Below are 21,377 nucleotides of genomic sequence, written 5' to 3'. Positions count from 1 at the left end.
ATCTACCAACTTGTACTGAACTCTCCCAAGTGCTTAGAGGAGTGTTCTGCACACAGAAAATGCTCAATAAATGTTACTTATTGACTAGTGGATAGACATGCCAGCTACGGTAGTTCAGTAGGGGGTACGGTAACTCAAATCAATCGATAATACTTACTGAACGCTTACTGTGTGCAGAGCGCTGTACTAAGTACTTGGGAGAGTACAATAAAACAGATCCGTAGACTTATTCCCTGCCCACGAGGAGCTTACAGTCCCAGAAGCTCAGAAGTTCATGATAACCTTGCTTCTACGCTTCCTTCATAAGAGGAAGCAGTGCAAAGCAGCAAGACCTAGTGGAAAGAGCACAGGCCTGGGAGTCAGAAGACCTGAGTTCTAATTCCGGCTCTGCCACTTCGCTCCTGTGTGGCCTTTGGCAAATCACTTCACTTCTCCGTGGTTCAGTTCCCTCACGTGCAAAATGGGGATGAAGGTCGTGAGCCCCAAGGGGGACATGGATTGTGTCCAACCTGATTTTCATATATCTACCCCAGTACTTAGTACAGGGCTTGGCCCCTAGTAAGTGCTTAACAAATGCCATTTTTTTAAAAAAGTGAGTTAAAAAAAATACTGTGATATTCCTCATGTCCCTTCTCGTCAGTGGTTTGGGAGCAGTGAAGGGTGGCATATTTAGCCAATCGTACAGCCGAACAATAATTCGATGTTTTGGATTGTTTACGAGCTGGGGAGGTGAGTGGGGATGCTGGGGGAGGAGAGGAGTGTTGTTTGTCCTTGGAAAAATACGGCAACCTATTTTACTTCCTCACAAGACTTTAAATACTTATTAAAATGAGTTCTTTGAAATCAAATAGCTCTTAAAAACAGCATTTTCATGATTTGAGTGTAAATGAATCAAAAGCACATGGAATAAGTCACACAAGGCTTACAAAAGCTACAAGCAAAGAGATTCAAGGAGACACACTGAAGCTATACCAAATATAAAATATCTTCTAAAAGAGAAGCACAGGAGAGGTCGAAACCCACTCGAAGTCATCTGGCCCCGCTAAGTTCTGAATAATGACAGAAAAGATAGCAGGCACTTTCTGTCACTCCCTTCCCCATTTCACTAAGAAAAATTTACAAAAGGAACATTTTTTTTTCCACTTTCATGTTGCTCTTGAAGCAATTTTATGATGAAGAAAGTTATTTGAGTACATTCATTTTAGGAAGAACATTTTGAGGAAAGAGAATCTAGTCCTTTAGGATTAGAATGTGAAGTTTCTTCATTCTGTGTATCTAAGGAGAATAGTCTTCTTGGAAATGGTCATCCACGAACATCAGCCACTTCTTATTAAAGTGATTTGAAGCAAATCTGGTTATTCTGGTGATTTCAAGTACCTCCTCATTGTCTGACGAGAAAGAGGAGAGTGAGGAGGGATGAGCTCTGCCATATATTTATATATTCTCTCTCTCTTAGAGTGCTTTAAAGTCTCTAAAGCACTCAGTGACCTTGCCCTCTCCAATATCACCTTGCTGTTCTCCTTTTACAACCCAGCCTACATACTTCACTCCCCTGATGCCAACCTACTCGCTATATCTATCTCTTCGACGACCTCTCGCCCACTTCCTGCCTCTGTCCTGGAGCAGAGGTGCCTGCTTAGTGCTTACTATGTGCCAAGCACTGTTCTAAGCACTGGAGTAGATACAAATTAATCAGGTTGGACGCAGTCCCGGTCCCACCCGGGGCTCACGGTCTTAATCCCCATTTTGCAGATGAGGTAACTGAGGCCCAGAGAAGTAAAGTGACTTACCCAAGGCCACACAGCAGACAAGTGGAGGAACTGGGATTAGAACCCAGGTCCTCCAGACTCCCAGGCCCGCGCTCTAGCCACTTAGACCACACTGCTTTGCTTGCTTTTCATATTATGCGTACTTAAGTCATGTGACTGAAGCAAAGCAGAACCCAATAAAAAACAGACAGTCTGGGACCCCAAAGTCATTAGATTTGACTCTCCTTTTGTCACCCTTTGGGGCTTCTGGCCTAACTCCAGTTTCAGCACAAACTCTATCCAGGGGAACGTTCTGGATTTGCTTCGTGCGGCAGAATTATAAGTGAGATGTCTCTTCACTTGCTGTTTTCCCCAGCGAGTCAATCGCTCCAATTCCTTTTCTGGAATGTGACTTTGTCTTAATCGTGAGCTTTCTCAAAGAGCAGGGATATCTTTGCTTCAGATCCAGTTGTAACCGCCTCACCTTTCGCAGTTCCCTTCCCGGCTTAAGTTAGCGTTATTGGTCGTGACACACCTCTGAGAGGAATTGAAGGAGAGAGGAAAGTGAACTTCCTCTGCGAAGCCTTTCGGGTCCCGTGTGAATGACATCATTGTGAAGGTGACTGGGAGACAGATGACAGTAATGGAGCTTGGAAAAAAGCAGCAACCATCAGAGAAAATATCCGAGGGCTCCATTTCCCAGACTTACCCTCAGAAGGCATAAAATTAATACTTGCTAATCAGTCCGGCACTGTGTAGCCTTAAGCTGTACAGGTGTCCCCGGTTAGAGGAAATGCAGAAATAGCACGTGCCTTCCAACCCTGTGTGTTCCTTCCTAGTAAGCGCTAATATTCCTGGCGATAAATTATTCCTTCCTCGCAATTCCATACCACGATTCCACTGACTATTGCGATTCATTAATACCAGCTGCCTAGGAGTGCCTGGAGGTATCAGAAGTATGTAACGATGCTTTTACCATCTGGTCTGTAAAAGCGGGGATGAAGTGCTTTCGTTGAAGGTAGAAGGTTGTCCCATTAAAAGCCACACAAGGCAGAAAAATTCCTGTCGGAGTGAGGCTCGAGGCACACTGAAAAGCGAGGGGCTCTCGGCTACTTTTGACTGATGATCCCCTTTGTCCCGAAGAGAGAAGATTCCCCCAGATCTCTACGTTTTCCTATGTTGTCCCGACCCTGCTCCAGAAGGCGTTCCAAACTCCAGAGCGTTCAGATAGGGAGACCCACTTCCCTGAAAAAATGCGATCAGCCGTTCGCTAACGCCTCCTCTTTCCCCTCCCCTCAGCACTGTGCGTATTTGTATATATTATTTATTACCCTATTTATTTTGTTAATGAGGTGTATATCTCTGTGATTCTGTTGATCTTGATGATGTCTGCACGAGACCGCTTGTTTTGCTTTGCTGTCTCCCCCGTTTAGACTGTGAACCTGTTACCGGGCAGGGATTGTCTCAATCTGTTGGCGAATTGTCCATTCCAAGCGCTTAGTACAGTGCTCTGCACATAGTGAGCGCTCAATAAATACTATTGAATGAATGAATGGATTCCCTTCCCACCGTGTCAGCTCACTCCCATCCAGGCCCTTCTCTCACACCATCCCCATCCCCAGACCGTCTACCCTCCTACAACCTCAGCCAAGCATGGCCTGTGATGCCTCTATTTTCCATCTACACTACCTCCCTTGGAGAACCCACTGACTCCCACAGCTTCAACTACCGTCTCTAAGCAGATGACTCCCAAATCTAACACTCCAGCCCGGATCTCTCTCCTTCTCTGCAGTCTCACATTCCCTCCCGCCTTCGGGACTCTGCCTCTCCTTGGATGTCCCGCTGACACCTCAAATTTACCAAATCCAAAAGAAGACTCCTCATCTTCCCACCCAAATCCTGTCCTCTCCCTGACTTTCTCATCACTGTAGACAGCACCACCAACCTCCCTGTCTCACAAGTCCACAATCTTGACTCATCTCTTTGATGAGGACCTGAGTTCTAATACTGGCTCTGCCACTTATCTGCTGTGTGACCTTGGGCAAGCCACTTAACTCTCTGGGCCTGTTACCTCATCTGCAAAATGGAGATAAGGACTGTGAGCCCGACGTGGGACAGCCTGATTACTTTGTATCTACTCCAGCACTTAGAACAGTGCTTGGCACATAGTAAGCGCTTAATAAATACCATTATCATTATTATTATTATTAACATTTTGGACAAGTCACTCAACTTCTCTATGCCACTGTTACCTCATCCGTAAAATGAGGATTAAACCTGGGAGCCCCATTTGGAACATGGATTGTGTCCAATCTGATCAGCTCTTATCTACCCCAGTGCTTAGTACAGCGCCTGGCCCATAGTCAGCACTTAACAAACACCATTAAAAAAAAATTAATTCTGTCCTGAAATTCCGTTAGTTCTACCTTCACAACATCCCTAGAATCCACCCTTTCCTCTCCATCCAGAATGATACTAGGCTGATTCCAAACCCTTATCATTTCCCACCTTGACAACTCGATCAGTCTCCTCACTGACCAGTTGTATCTTATCTCTCCCGTCTGTATTGCATTTATCTGAACATTAATCTGAAAAAACCTTCAGTCCAAATCTCCACACTCCTCGGAAACCTCCCGTGGTTGCCCATCCACCTCTGCATCGAACAGAAATTCCGTATCATCAGCTTTAAGGCAGTCAACCACCTCTTTCCCTCCTACCTACCTACCTTGGCTGATCCCCTCCTACGACAACCTAACTCACACACTCCTCTCCTGAAACACCAACCTACTCTCTGGTGCTCAATCTCGTCTATCCTCTCCCCAATCCCTCGACCATGTTCTCTCTCAGGTCTAGAACTTCCTTCTCCTTCATTTCTGACGGTCCATCACCTTCCCCCCCTTCAAAAGTCCCCTAAAATCACAGCTCCTCCAAGGAGGTTTCTCAGACTAAGCCCTTTATTCCACCTATCTGCCCTCCCCTCTATTTTTGACTATAATAATAATAATAATGTTGGTATTTGTTAAGCGCTTACTATGTGCAGAGCACTGTTCTAAGCGCTGGGGGAGATACGGGGTAATCGGGTTGTCCCACGTGAGGCTCACAGTCTTCATCCCCATTTTACAGATGAGGGAAGTGAGGTGCAGAGAAGTGAAGTGACTCGCCCACAGTCAGCTAGCTGACAAGTGGCAGAGCCGGGATTCGAACCCATGACCTCTGACTCCCAAGCCCGGGCTCCTTCCACTGAGCCACGCTTCTTCTCACTATGACTATGAATTTGGGCTGCGTACTCCTTAGGCATTTTGATACTCACCCAGGTCCCACAGTATTTGTGCGAACATTCTTATTCTCTATTTCCCCTATCCATAATGTATTTTAATATCTCCCTCCCCCTGTAGACTGTAAGCTCCATGTGGGGAGGGGATCAATCAACCAACTCTTTTGTATTGTATTTTTGTACTGTAGAAGCAGCGAGGCATAGTCAATAGAGCACGGGCCTGGGAGTCAGAAGATCATGGGTTCTAATCCCAGCTCCTCCACTTGTCTGCTGTGTGACCTTGAACAACTCACTTAACTTCTCTGTACCTCAGTTCCCTCACCTGTTACATGAAGGATTAAGACCGTGAGCCCTGTGTGGGACAGGGACTGGGTCCAACCCCACTACCTTGTATCTCCCCCCCAGTGCTTAGAACAGTGCCTGGCACATAGTAAGCACTTGACAAATCCCATCATCATTATTATTATTACTTTCTTAAGTGTTTAATACAGTGCTCGGCACATGATAAGCACTCAATAAATACCACTGATCGATCAATTCATTCACTCAGTTGTATTTACTGAGCACTTACTGCGTGCAGAGCACCGTACTAAGAGCTTGGGAGAGTACACGAAAACAAGAAATGGACACATTCCCTACCCATAACAAGCTTACTTGCAGAGCACTGTACTAAGTACTTGGGAGAGTATAGTGGAGAGTGCAGACAAGATCCCTGCCCTCAAGGAGGTTCCAGTGAAATGGGCCATACAGACATTAAAAGAAATTAGTCCCTAAGCCCTCATTTAACAACAATAATAACGATGATATTTGTTAAGTGCTTAGTATGTGCCGAGCATTGTTCTAAGAGCTGGAGTAGATACAAGGTAATCAGGGGCTCACAGTCTTAATCCCCATTTTACAGATGGGTAACTGAGGCCCAGAGAAGTTTAGTGGCTTGCCTAAGGTCATGCAGCTGACAAGTGGTGGAGCCGGGATTAGAATGATGATAATAATGTTGGTATTTGTTCAGCGCTTATGTGTAGAACACTGTTCTAAGCGCTGGGGTAGATACAGGATGATCAGGTCGTCCCACGTGAGGCTCACAGTCTTCACCCCCATTTTACAGATGAGGTCACTGAGGCCCAGAGAAGTGAAGTGACTTGCCCACAGTCAAACAGCTGACAAGTGGCAGAGCTGGGATTCGAACCCATGACCTCTGACTCCCAAGCCCATGCTCTTTCCACTGAGCCACACTGCTTCTCTAAACCCACGTCCTCTGACTCCTAACCCTAGGCTCTTGCCACTGAGCCACGTTGCTTCTCCCATTCCCTTCCGTGTCACCCTCGCATTTGGATTTGCACACTTTATTCACCACCCCCCGCCGACACAGCACTTACGTATATAGCCGTAATTTATCTATTTCTATTAGTGACCATCTCCCCCTGTAAAGTGCAAGCTCATTGTGGGAAGGGAACATGAAATCTGTTATACTGTACTCTCCCAAGCACTTAGTACAGTGCTCTGCACACAGTAAGCACTCAATAAATGATTGATTGAGTGACTGTAAGGAGAAGCAAAAGGGTAAATGGAGTTGGATACTCAAAAATACACCCACTTGTCTCTTCCAGAGGCAAACGAGAACTTACTAGAAGGCGAAAGAACATCGTTGAAGTGACCGTGCCGTCTGTTTTCTCTCTCTGTGGGTCCTTTGGCACCTGGTAATGAAGACAGAAGTCACCGGTCGGACCACAGCAATTAGAAGCAGAGGGCCTTCTCGACCATTTTGTCCTCTGGCGATGTTTTTGGCCACGTCCGCAGCTGTGACCGATTGCTGTGGCTTGGATTCTGAGCGGCTAAGAACCCGAAACGCTGCTTCTCAAGCCACGGTGCCCTAATACTCTTATGCTGTTTAATTTTATCCCAGTCATTTAAGTTCTTCTGGAATTTTGATGGTTTCAGCTTTTGCCGAATAAATGTCCTGCACCCCACTTGTCTGGTGGGTGACCGTGGGGAAGCAACTTCACTTCTCTGGTGATAGAGAATAAATAAACAAAAAAAAACCAAATAAATAAATTCTCTCCCCACTTTACTCTTAGACTGCAAGTCTTTTGAGGGCCAGGGGCTGTGCCTAATTCTAATTCCCCAGCGTTTAGTACTGTGTTTTACACACAGTAAGTATTTAATACCTGCCACTGCTAGTTCTCTCTTTGGTACTGGGGTAGAGAAGCAACGTGGTGTAATTGATAGAGCACGAGGCTGGGAGTCAGAAGGCCACGGGTTCTAATCCCAGCTCTGCCACATGTCTGCTGTGTCACCTTGGACAAGTCACTTCCCTTTTCTAGGCCTCAGGGACCTCATCTGCAAAATGAAAATTAAGGCTGTGAGCCCCATGTGGGACAGGGACTCAGTCCAAGCCGATTTTCTCGTAACCACCCCGGCACTTAGTACAGTGCCCGGCGCAAAGGAAGCACTGAACGAATACTATCATTACAATCATTATTATTGTATATCCCAGTGGGTATCTACCGAACAGATTTCCAGTCCCAGTCTTCAAGTGGAGGATCTCAGAGAGTAGGACATTCTCCGTAGGCTGGGGGAAAGAGCATGGGGTTGGGAGTCAGAGGACCCGAGTTCTAATCCCATCAATCAATCGCATTTATTGAGCGCTTACGTGTGCAGACCAGTGTACTAAGCACTCGGGAGAGTACACTATAACAGAGTTGCTCACAGCAAGCTTACCATCTGGAGCGGGAGATGGACATTAATATAAATCAATAAAAATGTGGACATGTACATAAGTGCTGTGGGGCTGAGGGAGGGGTGAATAAAGGGTGCAAATCCAGATTCTAGGATGATGAGGAAGGGAGAAGAGGAAATGAGAGCTTAGACGGGGAAGGCTTCCGGAGGCGGTGGGCCTACGATAAGGCTTTGAAGGAGGGGATAATGATCGTCTGTTAGATGTGAAGAGGGGGGGCATTCCAGGCCAGGGGCAGGATGTGGGCAAGAGGTCAGCGGTGAAATAGACTGAGGTCCAGTGGGTAGGTTGATAGTAGAGGATAAAAGTGCAGGGACTGATTGTAGTAGGAAAGTAGGGAGGCGAGGTAAGAGGGGCAAGGTGATTGAGAGCTTCAAAGTCTATGGTAATGCATCTGTTGGACGTGGAGTTGGATGGTAAACCACTAGAGGTTCTTGAGGAATAGGGAAACCTGGGCTGAACATTTCTGGAGAAAAATGATCTGGGCAGCAGAGTGAAGTATGAACTGGAGTGGGAAGAGGCAGGAGGCAGGGAGGTCAGCAAGGAGGGTGATAGAGATAGGATAAGTGCTTGGATTAACTTCGAATGGAGAGGAAACGGAGGGTCTTAGCCATGCGGTGAAGGGTGACCTGACGGGATTTCGAGACCGACCGAATACGTGAGTTGAATGAGAGAGAGGAGTTGAGGACAATGCCAAAGTTATGAGCTCGGGAGCCAGGAAGGCTGGTGGTGCCGTCTATAGTGACGGGAAAGTCAGGGGGAGAACAGGGTTTGGGCGGGAAGAGGAGGAGCTCTGTCGGTGTCTGAGGTGTCGGTGGGACATCCGAGCGGGCCCCGTATATTCATTCATTTGTTCATTCGATTGCCTTGGTCGAGTGCTTACTGCGTGCAGAGCACTTGGGAGACTACAAGATAATAAACGGACACATTCCCCGCCCACGACGAGCTCATAGTCTAGAGAGGGAGATGGACGTTAATATACGTACATAAAGAAATTATACTTAAGTAAATTAAAGTTATAGAGCATGGAGTATATGATAATAATAATTCTGGCATTAAGCGCCTACGCGTGCCAGGCGCTGTGGATCTCGGCAAATCAGTGATGGACACAGTCCCTGACCCACGTGGGGCTCACAGTTCTCAATTCCCATTTTAAAGATCAGGTAACTGAGGCAGAGTGGAGTGCTTTGCCCGAGGACACGCAGCAGACCAGCGGCAGAGCCAGGATTGACTCCCGTGACCCTCTAGACTCCCGGGCCCGTGTTCTACATATGGAGGGGAACGGGGACAATAGCCTTCACCTCAGCGCCCCAGTGCCCAAGCCCAGCACTCAAGCTGACAGCCTGGAGAAGGCTTAGGGAAGTCCAGCTGAAGTTTGCTCGCCGGACAAAATGTCTTAGGAAAGTAAAAAACCAGATTGGAGGGTCTCTGTGGCCTCAGGCTTGCCTTGATGTAATACAATACAGCTGAGCGGAAACCCTTAAACGCGTCCCTCAATCACCAGTTGCCGCAACGGCTGTTCTGCCGTCCGCTGGGGCCCCTCCCGAGCCTGGGCCTCTGTCAGGTCGAAGGGGTTCCATTCATCCCGTTGTATCTATTGAGCGTTTACTGTGCGCAAAGCACTGTACCAAGCCCTTGGGAGAGCCCAACGTAACAACGGACAGACACAGCCCCTGCCCACCACGAGTTCACCATTCTAGGAGGGATTCTCCTCTTACGGTAGGACTGTGAAGCGTGGCTCAGTGGAAGGAGCGCGAGCTGGGGAATCAGAGGTCATGAGTTCGAATCCCCGCTCTGCCGCCTGTCAGCTGTGTGACTTTGGGCGAGTCACTTCACTTCTCTGGGCCTCAGTTACCTCATCTGCAAAATGGGGATTAAGACTGGGAGCCTCACGTGGGACAACCTGATTACCCTGTATACCCCAGTGCTTAGAACGGCGCTCTGCACATAGCAAGCGCTTAACAAGCACCAACATCATTATCCCACCCAAGTGATGCCAGACCATGACGAGGCGGGCTAATCATTGCCGGAGGCGACCCGGAGGAGATGTGGAAAGGAACCCATCTGGATTGAAAGAAGAAAAGCTGACCGCTACCAAGGAGACTCCAGAAAGAGTGATACTTCCCCTATTCCCAGTCCTAGTACTTTTATTATTATTATTTTGATATTAATCATGTGATTAAGCGCTTACTATGTTCTGAGTATGGGGATAGGTGGAAGATGGTCAAATCAGAGAAGCAGCGCGGCCTAATGGGTTGAGTATGGTCCTGGGAGTCAGAAGGACTTAGGTTCTAATTCCTGCTCCCCACTTGTCTGCTGGGTGACCGTGGGGAAGCCACGTCACTTCTCTGGGCCTCAGTTACCTCATCTGTAAAATGGGGGTTCAACCCTATTCCCTTCTACCTAGACTCTGAACCCCATGTGGGACAGGGATCGTGTCCCACCCGATCGACTTGTATCTATCCCAGGGCTTAGGACGGGGCTTGGCCCCGAGTAAATGCTTGTCAAGTGCCATAAATAAGGGAGGCCCGGTCCCACGCACGACTCAAGGTCTGAGAGAGGTAGAGCGAGTAATCTTATCTCCAACCGATAGTATTAGTCTTGTGCTAAGGCACAAGAGCGACTTGCCCAAGGTCAACCAGTAAGCAATTGGCAGAGTGGGGATTCGAACCCAGGTCCTTCTGACTCCCAAGCTTGTGCTGTCTCCCTAGGCCACTCTGCTTGCCATCACATTCCAGGAATGGCTTTTAAAAATACCAAAGGAAATCACTACGTCGAGGTCTGGGTGCAGCTCGCTATTCTGCAGTCACTTCTCTAAGAGGCAGGACTACAATATTTTTCCTTATTTATCTCTTCCCATTTGCAATTTTATAAAAAAAGGAAATTAAATGTAAAAACTGGGGGGAGATATAGCCCCCAGGATGCAAATTTAAACCCAGAATACAGGAAATGCAAAAACGAAGATTCTCTCGAGGATATTAACTCACCCACCTTGTACGTATATAATTCACCTCTGATGTCCACGTGCATGATGGCATCTTGAATTGCAGTAAAGCAGCGAATGAAATATTCTATATAACATATGCATTCCACGCCAAGGTCTCTTCTTGCATCTCCACATTCTTCTGGTCACTTTTCCTCCTCTCGGGCCAGGCGATTTGAGGGGAATATTGAGTTCAGCTTTTTACATGACTGTACCAGGTTCAAGCCAAAATTAAATATTAATCCTGTAAAATTTTACCCTGCTTTTATTTCACATCCACCGTTTTGTTCTCCCAGCCTCCCGGTGGGCTATCGAGACACATACGTTCTCCCCATTTTACGGCGAGGAAGGGTATGCCCAGAGAGGCTTAAAAGCTTGCTCCAGGATATACACGGTTGTCTAGCGGCAAAGCTGGGACCGAAACAATTATAATTGTGGAATTTATTAGTCACGTACTATGCGCCAAATACCGTATTAAATACTGCATTAAATGCTGTATTAAATAGTATTAAACGATATAAACTTCCTCTCTAGACTGTTAGCTCCTTTTTTTTTTTTAAAGTGCTTACTGTGTGCCAGGCAATATACTCAGCTCATTGTTTCGACCCCCATGCTTAGTATCGTGCTTGGCACATAGTAAGCACTTAACAAATACCACAAAAAAAGAACGAGCAGCAAAAGGTGCTTCACAAATACCGTCTTTAAAAAAAAACAACTGTATTGCACTCTCCCAAGCATTTAGTACAGTGCACTGTAAGGGCTTAATCAATAAGACTGATTGACTGATGGGTTAGCGGGCGTAGATGTTCGCTCACCGCTCTGAGGAGCAGCAACTGCTTCTCTCCCTCTACCTAGACCACCCTCAAGACGGACATGGGAATTTAGATGAAAGCTATTTAGACGGTCGTCACCAGATTGGGACCAGATTAAAATTCCAGCCGGCTCGAGTCACCGCCTATTCGAGATCTAACTTGCTCCAAGGGCTCTCTCGCCGGGCCTGGGGCCGTCAGTTCCTATGTTTCGAACTACGCCCACTGAAATGCTACGCGCACTGCATTATAACCCAGGGTATTTTTTGAGTACTTAGTGTGTGCAGAGAACCGTTCTAAGCGCTCAGGAGAGTACAGAGCAACAGAGTGGGTCGATATGTTCCCTGCCCACAGGAGCTTACAGAGGGGAAGGCAGACATTAGTACGAATAAATCGGGGATATGAACAAAAATGCTGGGAGGATGGGGGTGGGGTGAAAAAATCGGAGTATAAAGGGGACACAGAAGGCAGAGGGAGGAGGGGAAATGAGGGCGTCATCTTGGAAGAGATGTGACTTGGAAGGTGGGGAGAGTGGTCGTCTACCGAATGAGAAGGGAGAGGGAGGCCCGGAAAACCTAGCCTTTCTTCCCGTTGTTATCCCCCGTGTCAACTCAGAGACCGCTGACGTCAGACGCGAGGATGCCCACCTTCAGGTATTCATTCAGTAGTATCTATTGAGCGCTTACTATGTGCAAGAGCACTGTACTAAGCGTTTGGAATGGACACTTCGGCAACAGATAGAGACAGTCCCTGCCCAATGATGGGCTTACGGTAGGAACTAGGGAGGGGCAAGGAGTTTTGGAGGGTATAAGAAGATGTCCAGGGGTCAGTGGGCTGAGGTCTGAGGGCTGGAGCCCGCTGGTCTTTGCACCGGTGTTAAGGCGAGCCGGTAAACCGCGTCGCTGTGGACATCTCGGCCACTTCGTGGGAAGCAGCGTGGCTTAGCGGATAGAGTTCCGGACTGGGAAGCAGAAGGATCTGGGCTCTGGACCCGGCTCCGCGACCTGAAGGTTAAGTCCCTTCACTTCTCCCTGCCTCAGTTAGCTCATCTGTAAAATGGAGATTGACGGTGAGCCCCAGGTGAGACACCTTGTATCTACCCCAGTGCTTAAAATAGTGCTTGACACATAGTAAGCGCTTAACAAACACCGTCATTATTATGATCAAAATCCCCCTAAAATCACAACTCCTCTGAGAGCCCTCCTCAGACAGTCATACCTCAGAGAAGCGGCGTGGCTCAGTGGAAAGAGCCCGGGCTTGGGAGTCAGAGGTCATGGATTCGAATCCCGGATCTGCAACTTGTCAGCTGGGTGACTGTGGGCAAGTCACTTCACTTCTCTGGGCCTCATCTGGAAAATGGGGACTAAAACTGGGAGCCCCACGTGGGACAACCTGATTCCCTTTAGCCCCTTCTTCTAGGACAGCTCTTTCCAGTTGCCTGTCCCCCTGCATAAGGCTAAGCCTCCCTCCCCGCCCCCCACATAACGATGGCATTTGTTACGCGCTTGCTACGTGCAAAGCACTGTTCTAAGCGCTGGGGAGGACGCAAGCTCACCAGTCGTCCCAGGCGGGGCTCACAGTCTTCATCCCCGTTTTACAGTTGAGGGAACTGAGGCCCAGAGAAGTGACTTGCCCAGGCGGAGGAGCCGGGATTTGAACCCATGACCTCTGAGTCCCCACCACAGCGCATCACTTAATGAACCGGAATTTCAGATTACAAAGTCACTTAGGTAGCAGGGGGTTGTGGCTGTGGTCGATGCTGCCTCCCTGTGGCCAAATCCAGCCCACCCTGGCTTGCTCCAGGGAAACTCGACTTAATAATAGTAATAATAATCGTAATGATGACGATGTTGGTATTTGTCAAGCGCTTACTATGTGCCGAGCACTGTTCTAAGCGCTGGGGTAGATACAAGGTCATCAGGTTGTCCCACGTGGGGCTCACAGTCTTAATCCCCATTTTCCAGATGGGGGAACCGAGGCACCGGGAAGCATAAGAATGTCGGTATTTGTTAAGCGCTTACTATGTGCCGAGCACTGTTCTAAGCGCTGGGGGGATACAAGGTGATCGGGTTGTCCCACGTGGGGCTCACAGTTTTAATCCCCATTTTCCAGATGAGGTCACTGAGGCCCAGAGAAATGAAGCGACTTGCCCGAGGTCACACAGCGGACAAGTGGTGGAGTCGGGATTAGAACCCGTGACTTGCTGACTCCCAGGCCCGTATTTAAGGGCTCTGTACTAAGCGTCGGGGTAGATGTAGAGAAGCAGCGTGGCTCGGTGGAAAGAGGAAGGGCTGGGGAGTCAGAGGTCATGGGTTTGAAGCCCGGCTCCGCCGCCTGTCAGCTGTGTGACTTTGGGCAGATCACTTCACTTCTCTGTGCCTCGGCGACCTCATCTGGAAAATGGGGATGAAGACAGTGAGCCCCGCGTGGGACAGCCTGATCACTTTGTATCCCCCCAGCGCTTAAAGCAGTGCTTTGCACATCGTAAGCGCTTAACAAATGCCATCATTATTATTACGTAGTGAAGTCAGACCAGACACAGTCCCTGTCTCACCCAGAGTTCGCAATCTACGGGGGAATCACAGTCAACTTCTAAGAAAGACAATCACCCAAACCCCAACTGATGCTACTGATGAGAAGGGGTATGGCCTAGTGGGAAGACCACGGGCCCGGGAGTCGCAGGACCTGGGTTCTAATCTTGCCTCGACCTACTGCTTGCTGTGTGACCTTGGCCAAGTCACCTAACTTCCCTGTGCCTTAGTTGTAGTCAAGCACATTTATTGAGCGCTTACTGTGTGCAGAGCCCCGTACTAAGCACTTGGGAGAGTACAATTCAGCAACAAATAGAAAAAATCCCCACACACAACGAGTTTACAGTCTTGTCTACTGTTTCTTTGACTTTAAAATGGGGATTCGATATCCTTTCTCCGTCCTTCTTAGACTGGGAGCCCTATATGGGGCAGGGACAGTTTCTGACCTAAGGAACTCCTATCTACTCCAGCACAGAGAACGGAGTTGGACACATAGAAAGCGCTTAAATGCCATTAAAAAAGAAAATCTACTCCAGCACTTAGTAGAATATCGGATACTGATAAAATACAATCAAAAAAAAAATAATCTACCCCACCACTTAAGAGTACCTGGCACTGATAAAATACCACTGGAAAAAAAAAAAAATCGGTGGCATTTAGAAGCAGCGTGGCTCAGTGGAAAGAGCCCGGGCTTTGGAGTCCGAGATCGTGGGTTCGAATCCCAGCTCGCCACTTGTCAGCTGTGTGACTTTGGGCAAGTCGCTTAACTTCTCTGGGCCTCGGTGACCTCATCTGTAAAATGGGGATTAAGACTGCGAGCCCCACGTGGGACAACCTGAATCCCTTGTGTCTATCCCAGCGCTTAGAACAGTGCTCTGCACATAGTAAGCGCTTAACAAATACCAACATTATTATTTATTGAGCCCTTACTATGTGCAGAGCACTGTACTAAGCACTTGGGAGCGTATGATACAACAGAATTAGCAGACATGTTTCCTGCCCATAATGAAGGAGAGGGAGACAACCTGTAAATTTATTTGTAATAATGGTGGTATTTGTTAAGCGCTCACTATGGGCCGAGCACCGTTCTAAGCGCTGGGGTAGACACAGGGGAATCGGGTTGTCCCACGTGGGGCTCACAGTCTTCATCCCCATTTTACAGATGAGGGAACTGAGGCCCAGAGAAGTGAAGTGACTTGCCCACAGTCACCCGGCTGACAAGTGTATTGTACTCAGTGCTGAACAAGCAGTAAGCGCTCAATAAATATGATTAAATGAATGAATACAACCGACTGACCGATTTTAAACCCCAGCCAGCTCTAGAGAAGCAGGTTTTTGCTCCAACTCAAAGTCTCCCAAGCTCTGTCACCAGTAAGCGCTCCCGAAATACTGACAATCCCCAGATCTACTTCCTTCTACGTCTACTTACAAATGATCGGTCCCCTCCGATAAAAACGTGACTCGATTCCGTGGTCTTGATTTTGCAGTTGAAAAGAATTGACAGATTAAAAAGAAAATCCTTCCTAGTTACGCGTCTACTCTTTCGGTTTTTTTCCCCAATAACGCCTTTTCCGTTGAGCCTTCCAACTGATGGATTGATAAAAATGGGTCTTGCTTCCTACAGCTGAATTGGGCAGGGAAAGTCTTGGGTGATTTCTTCAAAACTTAATTTGGACTTGTTATTATGGGCTTCCGACTACAACGGCCTTGCTGATAAAACGTGCTCCCCGGCACCAGTGTCCACGCGTAACCATTCGATGGTATTGATTGAGCGCTTACTATGTGCAGAGCACTGTACTAAGCGCTTGGAATGGACAAATAGGCCCCGGGGATCACCAGGCCCCCAACTACGCTCTGCTTCGCCTGTCGGCGAGCAGGGGTGGGTGTGGAAATGTAAGCAGCTGGTAGCACAGGGAGTGGTGCTCAAGGACTCCGTCTCTTCCTCATTTTTAAGGGGGGACTATTCTCCTTTTCAACTGACGCTAAGAATTCTTTCGGGGAGAAGTAAACTTGGGCTCACACCCGTAAATGCGACAAGATAGAATCCCTGTAGCTTAAACATTCAGGATAATATTTACATTTGCCCTATTCCATCATTTTGAACCAGTAGTACTTATTGAGCGTTTACTCTGTACAGAGCACTGTGCTAAGCACTTGGAAGAGTACATTAGAGTTCTAACTGTATTCCAAAAATCTACCCTTTCCTCAATAATAATGATGTTGGTATTTGTTAAGCGCTTGCTATGTGCAGGGCACTGTTCTAAGCGCTGGGGTAGATACAGGGTCATCAGGTTGTCCCACGTGAGGCTCACGGTCTTCATCCCCATTTTCCAGATGAGGGAACTGATGCCCAGAGAAGTGAAATGACTTGCCCACGGGCACACAGCTGACAAATGGCAGAGCTGGGATTCGAACCCATGACCTCTGACTCCCAGGCCCGGGCTCTTTCCACTGAGCCATGCTGCTTCTCAAGCCACGAAGAGGCTCTCTGCCCACTTTCAGAACAGATAGACAGCGCCTCATATTAAAGAGGAATCCCCTCCTGAAAGCTTTTTGTTTTATTTTTGAGGGTTTTTTTACGGTATTTGTTAAGAGCTTACTACGTGCCAGCCACTACACTGGGGAAGTTATAAGTTAATCAGCTTGGACAGAGTCCATGTCCCACATGGAGCTCAGAGTCGTAAGCCCCATTTTAACAGATGAGGGAACTGAGGCACAGAGAAGGGAAGTGACTTGTCCAAGGTCACACAGCAGACAAGTGGTGGAGTCGGGATTAGAACCCAGGTCCTTGATTCCCAGCCCCAGACATTATCCACTAGGCCATGCTGCTTCTAGCTCATATCTGTTGCCGACTTGTTCAATCTGTTGCCGACTTGTTCATTCCAAGCGCTTAGTACAGTGCTCTGCACATAGTAAGCGCTCAATAAATACTATTGAATGAATGAATGAATGAATGAAAAGACATCACCTCTCACTGGGCTGCAAAGCCTTCCCCTTGTCTACGGACTCTGAGCCAGAGAAAGACCGTGAGCCTCACGTGGGACAACCTGATTCCCCTGTATCTCCCCCAGCGCTTAGAACAGTGCTCGGCCCATAGTAAGCGCTTAACAAATACCGACATTATTATTTAGGGACTCACAGCTGATCGTAAAGCCAATGGAAAATAGGAAAAGAATTGGTCTGAAGCAACTCTGAGACTGAGGGAGGACAATTGAGAAGGGAAGGAATGAGTTTGAAAGGGAGGGAATATTTTTTGTCCAATTCACTGAGCACTTACCATATGCAGAGCACTGTACTAAGCACTTGGGAGAGTATAATATAACCATATATTAGACACATTCCCTGCCCACAGTGAGCTTACAGTCTAGAGGGGGTGATACACATTGATATAAATAAGCAAAATTACAGAGATCTACATAAGTGAAGTAGCGTGGCTCAGTGGAAAAAGCCCGGGCTTGGGAGTCAGAGGTCATGGGTTCGAATCCCAGCTCTGCCACTTGTCAGCTGGGTGACTGTGGGCAAGTCACTTCACTTCTCTGGGCCTCAGTGACCTCATCTGTAAAATGGGGATGAAGACGGTGAGCCTCACGTGGGACGACCTGATGACCCCGTATTCATTCACTCAATAGTATTTCTCGAGCGCTTACTACGTGCAGAGCACTGTACTAAGCGCTTGGAATGTACAAATCGGTAACAGATAGAGACAGTCCCTGCCCTTTGACGGGCTTACGGTCTAATCGGGAGAGATGGACAGACAAGAACGACCCCAGCGCTAAGAACAGTGCTCTGCACATAGTAAGTGCTTAACAAATACCAACATTATTTGGTATATAACTATTATTATAAGTGTTATTGGGCTGGGGGGAGGGATGAAAAAAGGGAGCAAGTCAGGTTCACCCAGAAGGGAATGGGAGAAGAAGAAAGAAGGGCTTAGTCAGGGAAGGCCTCCTTCAAGGAGATGTATCTTCAATAAGGCTTTGAAGAGGGGGGGAAGAGTAATTGCCTCTCGATAGGAAGAGGGAGGGAGTTCAAGGCCAGAGGCAGGAGACGGGAAAGAGGTCGGCGGTGAGATAGATGAGACTGCGGTACAGTGGGAAGGTTGGCGTTAGAGGAGTGAAAATGTGCGCAGGAAAGGTGTCTGGAATATTGCTATATTGTACTTTCCCAAATACTTCATTCATTCATTCAATCGTATTTCTTGAGTGCTTGCTGTGTGAAGAGCACTGTACTAAGTGCTTGGAAAGTACAATTCAGCACTTGGTAATGCTCGGCACAGAGTAAGTGCTCAATAAATACGACTGACTGACTGCAGTATACATGTTATCTCTGTCAAAGCAAAAGCCTGTGGAAGTAAAGGACTGGCCGTCGTGAGGCTCAACTCCATCTTGGATCCACTGACTCGGCAGATGGGCCCGTTCAGGTCAAATTCCTTAGCCAGCAGAGAGCCACTCAAAACGAGAAGATTCCACTGGGATTCTCCCGACCGACCGCAGCTGCCAGCCTTAGCTGTTGGGTGAGTTAAGGAGAAGGGAAAATAGTATCAAGTGCCCGAAGAGCCGTTTGTCCGTGTGCATAAAAGCTCCCTGCTTTTACGAAGGGGAGCGCTCCGCTTTCCTTTTCCCCGTTCCCCACTCTCGGTTGCTCGAATCGAATAAATACTTCACTTGCTTCTTGAACAAAGAGTTGGCGTCCCCGTTTAGGCCACCCGCCCCAACACATGCTACTTCCGCGTGACCTCATGGGAAGAACCCCGGCCTGGGAGTTGGAAGGCCTGGGTTCGGATCCTTGCCACTTAAGGCAAGTCACTTAACTTCTCTAAGCCCGTTTCCTCATCTTGACGGTGGGGATTCAATATCCACGTGACAAGCGGCACGGCCTAGCGGAAAGAGCACGGGCCAGGGAGAGGGCCTGGGTTCTAATCCTAGTTCCACCACTTGGGCAGGTCACTTCGCTTCTCTGGGCCTGTTACCTCATCTGTAAAACGGGGGTTAAGAGGGTGAGGACCATGTGGGCCGGGGCCTGTGTCCAACCTGATCAGCTTGTATCTACCCTAGCGCTTAGTACAGTGACCGGCGCATAGGAAGTGCTTGGCAAACACCATTAAAACAAAGAAAAATCCCTGTTCTCCCTCCTCCTAGACTGTGAGGCCCAGAACTATGTCCAACCTTTATCTATCCGAGTGCTTAGTACTTGGGACATAGTAAGTGCTTAACAAATACCAATCCTCACCCCCCCCCAAAAAAAAGAAAAGAAAAAAATCCCTGTCCTCCCTCCTCCTAGACCATGAGCCCCGTGTGTCCAACCCGATTACCCTGTATCTACCCCAGCGCTCAGTACAGTGCCTGGCCCATAGTAAACACCTAACAAATAGCACAATTATTATCATCATCATGCGTTGAGCCCTTCTACAGACCCGAGATTCTCTGGCTGGGGGTGGGAGATCGCTACCCCAGATTTACAGCATAAAAATGCAGGCGTGTCTTGATCGTTCGGTCATTCTTCCGAAACTCAGATTACTGGTGGATAGGGACTTGGGCTGACGTGGTGCAAATACAACATAGGCTTTCAGTGCGGGGACTTTCCAGATAGAACTGTGTTTCTCATCACAATGAAGGAGTTCCCATTATTCACTTTCCGATCGAAGGGGGAGGCATTCGGCACTGAAGGTGGATGTCAAACAGCGTAAAAAAAACCACTAACCCCCCGCTAAAAATTCCATTCGCTCTAACAGTAAAACCCCCAAATTTTCCTAGGCTTTCCCAAGCCCCCCCCAGGCTTGTCTGTCTCCCGTTGTCGGCTCCTAATTGTTCACAGCTATTCGGGAGCGTATAGACTGGATAAGATCACAGGCAGGACACATAAGAAGCTAGAACATTTAATTACGTTGCATGAAGGAAGTTCACTCTGGGGTTCCATATGACATCAGCAAGCTTTATGAGGCCAATAAGGGACAGTACATAAAATGTTGCATTACAGTATCGGTGAAATCAAATCTAAATTGCCACAGGGGTCCTGCCACTGAATTATGAAAGTAAAACCGCCCATACGCTACAAATAGTGTTACCGTTAGAGGAAAGAAGTAGAAACTTAGCTTGGATTCTAGTAGATACGATCAACGCCACAGCGGTGGAAAAAAAAAAATCAATGGGACAGAGGCATAAATACGATATAAAAAGATATTAAAATGCTAGCGAAGGAGCATTAACCATAATAAACGGGAGAAGAGACATTAAAACCAGCAGTTTACTAGATGCCAGTCCACGCTAAAACCCACAAGGCAGGCCGAGAATGATGGCGAGTTAGGAAAGAAGGTCTGTTTCTGAGGAGGAAGTCCCAGCCACACACACACCCCAAACACCCTGAGCGGCGATGACTGGGTGGTCCCCTTTCTGGGAATAAATCATGCATTAGACGGCTGGGAACGCCGGCCTAAGGCTTCTCCAGGGATTTGTAGTACTCTGTCAGCACAGTCCAGGCCTTCGGAGCCATGAAGCCGTCGGGGGGCTTCTGCCCATCCCGGGCCAGTTTACGCATGCGGGTCCCTGAGATGAATTCAAAGTCTTCGTGGCTGAAAAGAAACAGGGAGGAAATTGAGCGGAGGAGGAAAGGGGGAAGGAGGGAAAAGAGAAAAATACATATTGAAAATAAAATATTTTTACGAGACTGAAATACAAATATTCCTTCTCTTTGTGATGCTCCAAACACACCTGGTAAAGGAACAGATCTACTGATACAGACACGGCTCCAGAACACTGCCTCAGACTCTACCGGAATGACTGAAAAGATGTTTTCGAACTCACAGAAACAGCTTTTTCTTTTTTTTTTTAAATTTCTAAATGTAATTTAGCCAGAGCAGATTGAAAACATATTTGGGAAACTGTTAGCCCGAAAGACAAAATGCAGCTGGCATATTCGATCGGCACGAGGACAAAGCGGGATTTCTTACCTACCAGAACGTTCCCGGACAACCAGACAGGCAGAGGAGGCAGAACCCGACCCAGACGTAGAGAAACGTCCTTCTCACGCTTAGATTAAAATTGTTTCTCCTGCACAGGGATGGGTTGGGGAGTCGCGTTCTCTACCCATTGCTTTTTCTTACCTGTATGGTGGCACCGACCTACAGGGACTGACAAGAGAGAGCAGCACGGCCTAGTGGATAGAGCCCAGGCCCGGGCGGCAGAAGGACCGAGGTTCTAACTCCGGTTCCTCCACTCGTCTGCTGTGTGACCTCGGGCGAGTCGCTTCACTTCTCTGGGCCTCAGTTACCTCAGCCGCCGAACGGGGACTAAGACTGTGAG

At 47.9% G+C, this 21,377-nt stretch overlaps 1 protein-coding gene and 1 long non-coding RNA gene across 4 annotated transcripts in view; both read right to left on the bottom strand.

Annotated features, from left to right (window-relative positions):
• Window positions 1-1,300: 1,300 nt before the first annotated feature.
• LOC114815461 lies at window positions 1,301-10,942 on the bottom strand. The gene is made up of 3 exons (XR_003763251.2): window positions 10,748-10,942; window positions 6,648-6,716; window positions 1,301-1,388 (listed from the first exon to the last, which is right to left on the bottom strand). It is a non-coding gene; the product is annotated as an uncharacterized LOC114815461 (long non-coding RNA).
• Window positions 10,943-19,938: 8,996 nt separating this feature from the next.
• PAPSS1 (3'-phosphoadenosine 5'-phosphosulfate synthase 1) overlaps window positions 19,939-21,377 on the bottom strand; it is an 88,488-nt gene continuing 87,049 nt past the window's right edge. For all 3 annotated transcript variants that reach the window (XM_029076681.2, XM_016227259.3, XM_007666758.2), the window contains exon 12: window positions 19,939-20,647. In XM_029076681.2, coding sequence (XP_028932514.1) covers window positions 20,509-20,647 — 139 coding nt within the window. In that variant the 3' untranslated portion in view covers window positions 19,939-20,508. The remainder of the gene's footprint in view (window positions 20,648-21,377) is intronic.

This window comes from Ornithorhynchus anatinus, chromosome 12 (genome assembly GCF_004115215.2).
Source record: "Ornithorhynchus anatinus isolate Pmale09 chromosome 12, mOrnAna1.pri.v4, whole genome shotgun sequence".
Taxonomy (NCBI): domain Eukaryota; kingdom Metazoa; phylum Chordata; class Mammalia; order Monotremata; family Ornithorhynchidae; genus Ornithorhynchus; species Ornithorhynchus anatinus.
The sequence above is the reverse complement of the archived record's forward strand: the minus strand, read 5'-3'. Positions and strand labels throughout refer to the sequence as shown.